Consider the following 13,113-nt stretch of genomic DNA (forward strand, 5'->3'; position numbering starts at 1 on the left):
AACAAAGTATATCAGATTTTGTCCAACCAAACATGGAAGTAGTGGGGTCCAGCATTGTTCATCCTCCTGTTACGGCGAACAATTTTGATCTAAAACAAAACTTCATACTGATAGTGCAACAGATGTGCCACTTTGATGGGTTTCAGGATGAAGACCCATATGAGCACTTGAAGAATTTCTTGAGAATCTGCGACACCTTTAAGGCAAACAATATGTCTGAGGATGCTGTTCGCCTTAGACTCTTTCCATTCTCAGTGTGAGGAAAGGCCAAGCAATGGCTAAATTCCTTACCACATGATACTTTTCTCACGTGATACTTCCCTCCGGCAAAGATTACCAAGTTGATGAGTGATATCTCCTCCCTCTTGTAGTTGGAGTCTTACTCCTTGTTTGACACTTACGAGAGGTACAAGGAGATGCTGGGAAATACCCACATCATGGAATAGTAGAATGGATGCAAATTCAATTTTTTATAGCGGGTTGAATTACACCACCAAGCAGATGCTTGATGCAACCGCAAATGGGTCTATATACAGCAAACAACCAAGTGCCACCTATAGTTTGATCAAAGAAATGGCAAGCAATGGATATCATTGGAGTTCCGAAAGGAATATACTGGTAAAGGCTGCCAGTATTTATCAGGTGGATGCTATTACTACTCTAGTGGTACAGGTCGAAGCTATCACAAAGAAATTGGGTGACATACATCCACTCCCTCAAGTTTTAGGACCCTCTTGTGATAGTTGAGTATCTCATAGTGATCCTAGTATGGTTTCCTTTTCTGATATGGGGAATAGGCAAGCTAAGCAAGTTGACTTTGTTGGGTAGAACAGACACAATTAGAATAACCCATACAATGGCACATACAATGCAGGGTGGAGGAATCACCCGAACTTTTCCTGGAGTTAACCCGAATAGGGGCAAGTGCCTGAATAGCCTAGGTCTCCTCAACAGGGTGTTCAGTGAACTCCTTCTCCACCGGGACCTTCTAATGACCCTACAGTTTTGTTGACTCGGTATATCAAGGATAATGAAATTCGTCTCTCAGGGCATGAAGAAATGATGAGAAACACTAACACCATAGTGAGGAATCTAGAACATCATATGGCCCAATTGTCGAAGCTAATTGAGGAGTGATTTCTGGGTTCTTTTCCTAGTAACACAGATGTCAATCCTGAGGAATCTCTAAAGACAGTAACATTGAGAAGTGGTAAGCAACTTCCCAGCCCTATTTTTGAGAAGTACATTGCTGAACCTATCAAACCTTAGTCAAAAGCTAGGTAGTCTTGGATTATTGATTTGGTGACCATAGTTGACATTGACATGAAAAGAGAGGAAAAGGAAGGAACTGAGTTACCCAAGTACCAACCCAAACTCTCTTATCATGCAAAAACAAGAAAGGATCTACAAGAACAGTAGTACAAGTTCCTTGATGTGTTCAAGACCTTGCACATGAATGTTCCATTTGTTGAGGCTCTTGCTTAAATGCCAAGGTATGCAAAATTCCTGAAGGAGTTGCTCACAAACAAGATGAAGCTTGAGGAAGTGCCCTCTATTACATTTAGTGAAGAGTGCTTAGCTTTACTCACCAACAAGCTCCTCAAGAACGAAAAAGACCTAAGGGGATTTATCATTCCTTGCACTATTGAGGGGCTTGTGGATGATAAAACTTTAGCTGATCTTGGGGTGAATATCAATCTGATACCCTATAGAATTTTCCAAAAGTTAGGACTTGGGGAACCAAAGTCCATGACAATGACACTACAGTTGGACGGTAGGTCCATCCATCAACCAAGAGGAATTATTAAAGACTTTGTGATCCTTGATGTTGATGAGAAGTGACAACGCCCCTTGTGTGTGACCCGTAAGTGCACAGGATTATCGAAGTAATAAATCCAAGGTAAGCGGGGTATCTTATCCATAGGGAATAAGGAAGAGAAACACCACGATTGCTACTTAACTAAGTGCAAATGAAACAATGATGGTATGAATAAAGATCGATGTAAACAAACTAAAGAAAATAAGAAAGAGAGGCACAAATAAATGAGAGGAAAGGCAATCGATAAAAGTGGGGTACTCAGATATTGTTCCTCCTAGGATTATTGATTCAAGTGCAAAACCAACTATTATGCTTCCTAACTAATGCTTAATGAGTCGTGGACATCCTTAAATACATGGTCCCAAACCTAAGGTCAACCATGACTAACTCTACACTATGTTCTGGCGGTGAAATCAACCAGTCTCAACGCCTCACACTGTGTAAAGTTGCAAGAAGCTCTAGGGATTCCAAGTGATAAACCCTATTCCTATATGTAGATCTAACCATTTGGTCCAAGGGAAAGATCCCTAGGCATAATTAAGCCCGAGGTGTTAAAGTCACTTCAACGCTTCACTCTGTTGCTCGCGCAACTAAGCCGAAGCAGATTTCATCCCTTACCCTTCACTCTATTATGACCGTAAAGAACTCTTGGAATGTGGAGATAGGATAAATCACACCGGAGGGGAAAGGGAACACTCTGCTACCTCTCGACTCACCCTCTCGACCCTCTCCAATCTTGCTTTGTCTAACCCTTATAGTGTGTCACTCATTCACAACGATTAAAATTGTAGACTCTCAACCCTAGTTTCACTCAAAGGGAGAAATCATTCAACAAGCATTCAAGATTGGAACTCAATTAAAGACATCAATTAAGGACATCATAATAAAAGGTTAATGACACAAATACATCCTAGGGTTCATAAATCCAAGTACCCACTAGGGGTTTTAGCTCTCCATGGAATAAGATACAATCAATAATGAAATCAAAAATAAAAACACACAATCCATAGTAAAACACCCTCGGTATTCATGTCGATGGTCTTGTGGAGTGGCCTCGTCCTCTCCAAAGGTCCCCTTTTCAAGCCTAGAGCACACCTTGATGGATCAGTGCCGACGAAAGCTCCCCTAATAACTATCTTCCAAGAGAAACGCGGTGTCGAAAACCGTAGAACCACTACAAAAGCCTTGCCAAAGCCTCTCTAAACCCTAGCCACCAGCCTCTTAAAAGTTGGAGAAAAGATAGCAAAAAGGATGCTAAAATCGGGCTGAATCACAGCTTTAAATAGGTTGGAATCGGGTATCCACACGGTCCTGTGGATTTTTCACACGCCCATGTGGAATTTCCACACGAGCCTGTGGAATTTCCACATGCCCATGTGGATTCTCTGGATTCGATTTTTCGGCCAACTGTGAACAGTAATTGCTATAGTAAATTGCTACCGTGATTTAGTACAGTAACTGCTATAGTAAATTGGAAAAAGAAAAGGAAGAAAAAAATTGATATATTTTTTAGTTGTGCATTTTGGGTGGAAAGAGCTACCACCTATGAAGTATGAAGCTACTCTCATAAGTCGGATACTAGTTATACCCTAATGAGAGAAAGAGCTATCTCATGGGATGAGTGAAAGCTACCACCCCGGTAGAAAGAGCTACCACCTCGAAACTGTGAAAGCCACCTCAGTTGCCGCTTGGGAGAATGCTACCTTAGAGGATGTGTGAAGCTACTACCATCTTTTTATTTTGTTTTGTTTTGTAGATAAATAAGTCCCTTATACTTAGAACTTTGAGGAGTATACTTTGGGTTGAATTGTGTGAGGTTATACACACTTACATGATTTCGGGTTTGTTGTCCTTTTTTATTAGAGTTTTTAGCTAGAGCATTGATTTTTTGTATTTAGTGTTGAAATTTCCTTTACTTGTAGAATGCTCTCTTTGCATGCTTTGGTAAACCTAAGGCCAAGCGCTTTCAATATTTCCTTCTTTTATGTTTCAATGTGTAATTTTGCTTGAGGGCAAGCAAAAGCTTATGTGTGGGGGAGTTTGATAATTTCTTGTGTGATAAGAATGTGAAGTGTTCTTTCCTTATGTTGAGCATTACTTTTAACAGGTTTAAGAGCTAATACATGTGTATTTGTGTTCTTTTGTGCATGTAGGGTTGTGAAGCTAAGTATTGAGAAAAGAAGCCAAAAGTAGATCATAAATGCATTATTTGGTGGAATCTTAGAAGGAACAAACGTGAAGACACAAGTGGGACCCCAAGATACGTGAATGTGTGCCAACCTCTATGAATTCAAGTCACTACACAGTTGGAGGGGCACAAAGGCAGTCATATTTGTGTATCCTCACTTGTGCATTGATAACAAGACTTTCACCAATGAAGCTTTTGATTGAAGAAGACATGTGATCTACGGCACAAACGTGTGCCCATTTATGTTGCCTCAATGAAAACTGTGGAATTGGGAATGTTTTAGTTGAGTACCGTAGCAGGTTACTGTAGCAAAATGTTGTAACAAATACTGTAGTAGTTGCTATTCATAGCCGGCCGAAGACAGGATTTCCACAGAGTTTACACAAGCATGTGGAAATTCCCCATCCCCGTGTGAAAATTTCACAAGCCAGTGGGAAAAATCCACAGGAGCATGTGGATTCCGGATTCCAACCCTATTTAAGCCGTGATTCAGCCCGATTTTTGGGATCTTCTTTTCCCCTTTTCTCCAACTTTCATCCATCTTTCGAGATGCCATCGGCTAGGATTTAGAGAGGCTTTTGGCACGTCTTTGGAGTGGTTCTAAGGATTCAATATCGTGCTCCACTTGGAAGAAGGTTATTGGGTGAGCTTTCGTCAGCACCGATCGGGCAATTTGTACCCTAGGCTGGATAAGGGGACCTTTGGAGAAGACTTGGCTGCTCTATAAGACCATCGACATGACTACCGAGAGGATTTTCTTATGGAACACTTGTTTTACTTTCGATTTTATTGTTGATTGTATTGTGCTCCATGGAGAGCTAAACCCCCCTAGTGGGTACTTAGATTTCGTAAACCCTAGGATGTTATTGTTTCATTGATCTTTTATTATGCTTTCCTTAATTGATGTTTCAATTAAGTTCCAATCTTGAATGCTTATTGAATGATTTCTCCCTTATAATAACACTAGGGTTGAGAGTCCATCTTGGTAATCATTATAGATGAGTGACATACTACGAGAGTTAGACATTGCATGATTTCAGACGGTTGAGAGGGTGAGTCGAGAGGTAGAGGAGCGTCCCCTTTCCTCTCTAGTATGATTTATCCTACCTCTATTTCCTTGAGTTCTTTGCAGTCATAATAGAGTGAATTTCTAGAGGATGAACTACATAGGGGCTTAGTTGCTCGATCAACAGAGTGAAGCGTTGAAGGGACTCTAGTGTCTGGGGCTTAGATGTGACTAGGGGCCTTTCGCCTAGACCAAAGGGTTAGGTCTATAAATAGGAAGATGGTTTATCACTTGGATTCCATAGAACTCCATGAAACTTTACACAGTGTAAGGTGTTGAGACTAAGCGATTTCTCCGCCGGGATATAGTGTAGAGTTAGTCACGGTTAACTTTAGATTTGGGACCGTGTGCTTAAGGATTTACACGACTCATTGAGCATTGATTAGGAAGTATAATAGTGGGTCTTGCACTTGAAACATTAATCCTAAGGGGAGTATTGTCCGAGTACCCCACTTCTATCGATTGCCTTTCCTCTCACTTACTTTTGCCTCTCATTCTTGTTTCCTTTATCTTCATTTACTTTACATTTTATCGACACTATCATTGTTCATTTTTACATGGTTAAGTAGCAATTTAAGTATTTTTACTCCCTATTCCCTGTGGATACGATACCCCATTCACCTGGGATTTATTACTCGACAAACCCATACACTTGCGGGTCACACACAAGGGCATTGTCACGGAGCGCGATGTTGACGATGTAGAACATTCCCAAAAGCCTTGCCAATACCTCTCTAAACCCTAGCTGCAAGCCTCTCAAAAGTTGGAGAAAAGATCAGAAAGAAGATCCTAAAATCGGGCTGAATCGCAGCTTTAAAAGGGCTAGAATCGGGCATCCACACGGGTGTTTGGAATTTCCACAAGCCCGTGTAGATTCTTTGGAAATCTTATTTTCAGTCGGCCGTGAATAGTACTGCTACAGTATATTTCTTCATTGTTTTGCTACAATAGCCTGCTACTGTTGATAAGTGCTTGTGCGATATGAATGCGAAGAATTCTTTCCTTATGTTAAGCATTACTTTTCTCGGGTTTTTAGACTAATATGTGTGTTTTTATGTTAATTTGATACAGGTAGGGTTGTGAGGCCGATTATGAAGGAAAGAAGCCAATGTGGATCATAATGCACCAATTTCGGAGAAAATCTTGCTAAGGTTCAAACGCAAAGACATAGGTCGGGTGTGAGATGCTAGAGTGTGTGCCAACCTCCTCGTATTTGAGTGAGCATAACCATTTGGAGAGGCACAAGGGCAGTCATACTCAAGCATTCTAACTTATGCATATAGAACAAGATCTCCACCAACTTTTCCATCATTGAAGAAGCAAAGCGATCCACGACGTGAACGTGTGCCCATTTGCGTTACCTTGATGAAAGTATGGATCCGGGAAGTATTTTAGGCCGGATATTGTAGTAGAGCACTGCAGCAACACCATAGTAAAGTACTGTAGTAGCATTGTTCACAGCCGGCAGAAAAAGCTGCAGAACAGAGAATCCACACGGGTGTGTGGAATTTCCACATGCCCGTGTGAAAAATCCACACGGGCATCCACAGGGGCATGTGGATCCCCGATTCCAGCCCTATTTAAAGCTGATTCAACCCCGATTTCAGCATTCTTTTCTCCATCTTTTCTCCAACTAGAGAGAGGGCTTCAGCTAGGGTTTTGAGAGATATTGGCTAGGGTCTTAGAGAGGTTCTACAGCTCCGACATCATCATCTCTTTGAAAGAAGGTTGGTAGGGGAGCTTCCATCGAGGTGTATCATATACCAGACAAAGGGATCTTTGAACGACGAGTAGAGTACTTTCCACAAGACCATCGACACGACTATCGAGGGGGTTTTATATGGATTCATTGCTTTTACATTCTATTTCTTTGATTGTACTTAGCTTCATGGAAAGCTAAACCCCTAGTGGATACTTGGGTATTTGTGAACCCTAGGATGTATTCATTTCTTTGAATCTCTTTATTATGCTTTCAATTAATTGATGTTTATTGTGAGTTCCAACCTTGAATGCTTGATTGTGTGAATACTCTCCTAGAGTGACACTAGGATTGAGAGTTCTTGTTGGTAACCTTATGAGTGAGTGACACACCACGAGTGTTAGACAAAGCTAGGTTGGAGAGGGTTGAGAGGGTGAGTCGAGAGGTACAGGAGCATCCCCTTTCCCCTCCGATGTGTTAGATTCTACCTCCGTTCCTCGAGTTCTTTGCGGCCACAATAGAGTGAATGGTCTTAGGGATGACCTTCCACTAGGGCTTAGTTGCGGTTCCAACAGAGTGAAGCGTAGAAGTAGCCTTAGTATCTAGGGCTTAATTGTGGTTAGGGATCTTCCACCTGGACCAAAGGGTTAGGTCTACAATTAGGAAGAGATTTATCACTTGGAGTCCCTAGAACTTATTGCAATTCTATGCTAGTGCGAGGTTGAGAGGTTGTTCAATCTCTCCTCCGGGACATGTATAGAGTTAGGCATAGTTGACCTTAGATTTGGGACTATGTAATTAAGGATTTCCACGACTCACTTGCATTGATTAGGAAGCATAATAGAGGGTTCTTGCACTTGAAATGATTATCCTAGGTGGAGCAATATCCGGGTACCCCATCTTTATCGAATGTCTTACCGTCTCCTTTACTTGTGCTCTCTTACTTGTTGTTTTTACTTTTAAGAATTGAATCATTGTCACACATATCACTATTAATATTTCACATAGCTAAGAAGCGAATTAATGTTTTTATTCCCTACTCCTTGTGGATACGATACCCGCTCATCCGGGAATATTACTTCGACAAACCCGTGCACTTGCGGGATATATGCAAGGGGACCTTGTCAACAGTACCGGCCAAAAACACTCCCGAATCCATGTTTTTCATCGAGGTAACATAAAGGGGCACACATTTACGCCGTAGATCACGTCGCTTCTTCAATAAATGGCCTCATTGGTGAAGATCTTGCTATCAATGCACAAATCCGCATACTCAAATGTGACTGCCTCTATGACCCTCCACATCATTGTACTAGCTTGAATACCTGGAGGTTGGCACGCATTCTCGTATCTTGAGCCCGACTTGTGTCTTTGTGTTTATTCCTTCCCAAGATTTCATCAAATAGTGCATTCATGATCTACATTGGCTTTTTTTCTCAATATTTAGCTTCACAACCCTACATGCGCAAAAGAGCACAAATACACATGTATTAGTTCTTAAACCTGATAAAAGTAATGGTCATCATAAGAAAAGAACACTTCGCATTCTTATAGCACAAGCACTTATCAAACTCCCCCACACTTAAGCTTTTGCTTGTCCTCAAGCAAAGAAATAAAACATTAAAGCATAGAAGAAACAAAGATTGAAAGCGCTCGCCCTTAGGTTCACCAAAGCATGGAAGGAGAGCATTCTACAAGTAAGGGAAATTTCAACACTAAATATGAAAAAAAATCAATGCTCTAGCTAAAAACTTGAATCAAAAAGGACAATAACCCGAAATCGTGTGAGTGTGTGTAAATTCACTCAATTAAACACAAAGTATACTCCTCAAAGTTCTAAGTAAAAAAGACTTATTTATCTACAAAACATAACAAAACAACAAGATGGTAGTAGCTTCACATATCCTCTAAGGTAGCCCTTTCCAAAGTGGCCTCTAATGTAGCTTTCACACTTTCGAGGTGGTAGCTCTTTCTACCTAGGTGGCAGCTTTCACTCATCCCATGAGATAGCTCTTTCTCTCATTAGGACATAACTAGTATCTGATTTACTATAGTAGCTTCATACTTCATAGGTGGTAGTTCTTTCCACTCAGAATGCACAACTAAACAATATATCTATATTTTTTTTTTTTTTCAAAAAAATAAAACAAGAAACAAAACTAATTAGTCCCTTAAACAACGAACTTTGAGTTTTCAAAAGAGTTTCGAGAGTGAGTGGCGCAACAAGTATCAATCGGGCAGAAATTCCTACAAATTCAAGTTAAAACTAGAGCATGAGAACATTCAATGTTAAAACATCTCCTAAACTCAAGAATACAAACATTGCAACTAAGGTGAACCGCCCAACATACACTTAAGATGTACATTGCTCTCAATTTACACATGCAAGCACAATATAAAGTAAATCAATTAAGTATATGTGTGGGAGTGGCAATTGAAATAATACTCCCCTGACTCCTAGTGTTGCGTTTGTTGAAGCTAAATCTTTGTGAGTAAAGTTAAATGGGTTGTGAAGCACACACAACCCACACTTGTTCTCAATTCCCATACTGATAAGACCATCTGCATGCATACACAAATGGGTTCAGTGAAGCTCAATAAAAACAAAAACAACTCGACTATATAAAAGATAAGGCAATGAATATAACTCGAGACAACAAAATAAAAATAAAAGATAAACTCAGAAGGAATATCCTTTATGATTGTACAAGTCTAAAATAGAATGCAGAAAGTAAAGTAGAGAAAGATGAGTCAAGTGTCGGTGTCGTCCAGTGTCAACTCTGCTACAGCTGTTCTCTGTGTATAGTCGAATGGTGCTGGTGGAGATAGAGATGGTGATGCTGGTGGGGTCTGAGGGGTTCTCGGTCTCCTGATGAAAGGTGAAGACGCATCTCGCTCTAAGAACTGTAGTATGGTGTCAAGATGTGCCATCATCCTTGCGTACTGTGCCACCTGTGTAGAATGAACCTAGACGATCTCGGTCCGAAGCACACCCACAACACTCTCAAGCCTCTCAAAATGGGCTTGGGCTCGAGAAGGAGTATGAATGTGTACCGGGCGCCAGGGTGTCTCCTATGCTGTAAGGGGTACTCCATTCTCCATTGGTGCACACCGAGGCTCGGGAACCTGTCGTGAACCCTCTACTAAGCCCCTTCCGCCCTCAACGGTCTTTGGGGTGGCCGTAGCTAGAATGTATGCTCCAAGTCCAAATCTACGCACTAATCCCATCATCCTAATCTTATCAAGTCTAAGAGAGGAGGGAACGACTGCCTTTTTGGGACCTCAGATAGCATCCAGAAAACCAATCACCAGGATGAGTCTAGTGACGTAGGGGCCATTGAATACACATTCCGGACCATGGAATATAAATAGAATAAGTCCAACCGGCTCAAAACAGCTGTGTTGTGACAACGCCCCTTGCGTGTGACCTGCAAGTGCACAGGTTTGTCGAGTAATAAATCCCATGTGAGTAGGCTATCATATCCACAATGAGTAGGGAGTAAAAATACTTAAATTGCTACTTAACCACGTAAAAGTGAACAATAATAGTGTTGATAAAATGTAATGAAAACAATGATAAAAAGAAACAAGAATGAAAGGCAAGAGTAAGTGAGAGGTAAGACAATCGATAGAAGTGGGGTACTCGGGCAATGCTCCACTAGGATTAATGTTTCAAGTGCAAGACCAACTATTATACTTCTTAATCAATGCTCAATGAGTTGTGGAAATCCTTAACCGCACAGTCCCACATCTAAGGTCAACCGTGACTAACTCTACACTATGTCCCGGTGTAGAAATCACTTAGTCTCAACACCTCACACTGTGTAAAGTTGTATGGAGTTCTAGGGAATCCAAGTGATAAACCGTCTTAGTATAGACCTAACCCTTTGGTCCAAGCGAAAGGCCCCTAGTCGCATCTAAGGCCCAGACACTAGAGTCCCTTCAACGCTTAACTCTTTTGCTCGCACAACTAAGCCCCAACGGAGTTCATCCTCAAGAAATTCACTCTATTATGACGGCAAAGAACTCAAGGAAATGGAGATAGGATAAATCACACTAGAGAGGAAAGGGGACTCTAAGCTACCTCTCGACTCACCCTCTCAACCCTCTCTAATCATGCAATGTCTAACCGTCATAGTGTGTCACTCATCTACAACGATTACCAAGATGGACTCTCAACCTTAGTGTCAGTCTAAGGGAGAAATCATTCAATAAGAATTCAAGATTGGAACTTAATTTAAACATCAATTAAGGAAAGCATAATAAAAGATCAATGAAACAATAACATCCTAGGGTTTACAAAATCCAAGTTCCCACTAGGGGGGTTTAGCTCTCCATGGAGCACAATACAATCAACAATAAAATCGAAAGTAAAAACAAATGTTCCATAAGAAAACTCCCTCGGTAGTCAAGTCGATGGCCTTATGGAGCAACCAAGTCTTCTCCAGAGATCCCCTTGTCCGGCCTAGGGCACAAATCGCCGGATCGGTGCTGATGAAAGCTCACCCAATAATCTTCTTCCAAGTGGAGCACGGTGTTGAATCCTTAGAAGCACTCCAAAGATGTACTAAAAGCCTCTCTAAATCCTAGCCGACGACCTCTCGATAGATGGATGAGAGTTGGAGAAAAGGGGAAAAGAATATCCCAAAATTCGGGCTAAATCGCGGCTTAAATAGGGCTGGAATCGGGAGTCCACATGCCCCTATGGATCTGCCACATGGGCCTCTGGAATTTCCACACTGGCATGGGGAATTTCCACATGCCCATGTGGATTCTCTGGAAATCTTGTTTTTGATCGACTATAAATAGTAACTGCTACATTGCTTGCTATAGTGTTTCTCTACAGTAACCTGCTACAAATACTAGGCCAAAACACTTCCAATTCCATACTTTTCATCGAGGCAACATAAACGGGCACACGTTTATGCCGTAGATCGCAACTTTTCTTCAATCAAGGACTTCGTTGTTGAAGATCTTGTTATCAATGCACAAGTCGGGATACGCAAATGTGACTGCCTTTGTGCTCCTCCGACTCATTGTAATTGCTTAAGTACACGGAGGTTAGCACACATTTACGCATCATAAGACCCCACTTTTTCTTCACGTTTGTTCCTTCCAAGATTCCACCAATTAGTGTTCTTACAATCTACTTTTGGCTTCTTTTTCTCAATACTTAGCTTTACAACCCTACATGCATAAAAGTAACACAAATGCACAAGTATTAGTGCTAAAACCTGATAAAAGTAATGCTCATCATAAGGAAAGAACACTTCACATTCTTATCACACAGGAACTTATCAAACTTCCCCACACTTAAGCTTTTGTTTGTCCTCAAGCAAAGAAATACACATTAAAGCATAGAAGAAGGAAATATTCAAAGTGCTCGGCCTTAGGTTCACCAAAGCATGCAAGGAGAGCATTCTACAAGTAAGGGAAATTTCAACACTAAATACAAAAAATCAATGCTCTAGCTAAAAACTTGAATCAACAAGTGTGTGCAATCTCACTCAATTTATACCCAAAGTAAACTCTTCAAAGTTCCAAGCATAAGGGACTTATTTAATTATAAAAGATAACAAGACAAAGGATGGTAGTAGCTTCACACATCCTCTAAGGTAGCCATTTGCGAAGCGGCCGCTAAGGTGTCTTTCACACTTTCGAGATGGTAGCTCTTTCTACTGGGGTGGTAGCTTTCACTCATCCCATGAGATAGCTCTTTCTCTTATTAGGGCATAACTAGTATCTGACTTATGAGAGTGACTACATACAACATAGGTGGTAGCTCTTTCCACCACTAATGCACAAACAACAAGTATTTTTTTTTTTTGCAGAATTAACACAAGAAGTAACACTAACTAGTCCCTTTAACATTAAAATTGAGTTTCCAAAAGAGTTTAAAGAGCGAGTAGTGCAACAAGTGTCATTCGGGCAAAAATTCCTAGAAATTCAAGTAAACACTAGAGCATAAGAATATTCAATGTTGAAACTCTCCTAAACTCAAGAATACAATAATTGCAACTTGGGTGAACCCGCAATTAGCTATGTGAGCATGTATGTAAATCAAAACTTATATAAAAGACATGTGCAACGTGAACTCACCCCCCACACTTAAGTTGTACATTGTCCCCAATGTACACATGTAAGCTCACTAATAATGTATATCAATCAAGAATATATGTGGGAGAAGCAATCAAAATAATACTCCTCTGACACCTAGTATTACATGTGATGGAGCTAAATACTTGGGAGTGATATTCCAACAGGTTGTCAAGCACACACGGCCAAGTGCCAAAACACCTTGGCCGTGTCCATGACTAGTTCTCGATTCCCATACTGACAAG

At 40.9% G+C, this 13,113-nt stretch overlaps 1 protein-coding gene across 1 annotated transcript; it reads left to right on the forward strand.

The window, feature by feature from the left end:
- The first annotated feature begins 1,485 nt into the window (after positions 1 to 1,485).
- On the forward strand, positions 1,486 to 1,842 carry LOC120278494. Its single transcript, XM_039285280.1, has one exon. It carries the CDS (start codon positions 1,486 to 1,488, stop codon positions 1,840 to 1,842), a length of 357 nt encoding a protein of 118 aa, XP_039141214.1.
- Positions 1,843 to 13,113: the final 11,271 nt, after the last annotated feature.

The sequence above is a fragment of the Dioscorea cayenensis genome, chromosome 16, assembly GCF_009730915.1.
Source record: "Dioscorea cayenensis subsp. rotundata cultivar TDr96_F1 chromosome 16, TDr96_F1_v2_PseudoChromosome.rev07_lg8_w22 25.fasta, whole genome shotgun sequence".
Classification (NCBI taxonomy): Eukaryota; Viridiplantae; Streptophyta; class Magnoliopsida; order Dioscoreales; family Dioscoreaceae; genus Dioscorea; species Dioscorea cayenensis.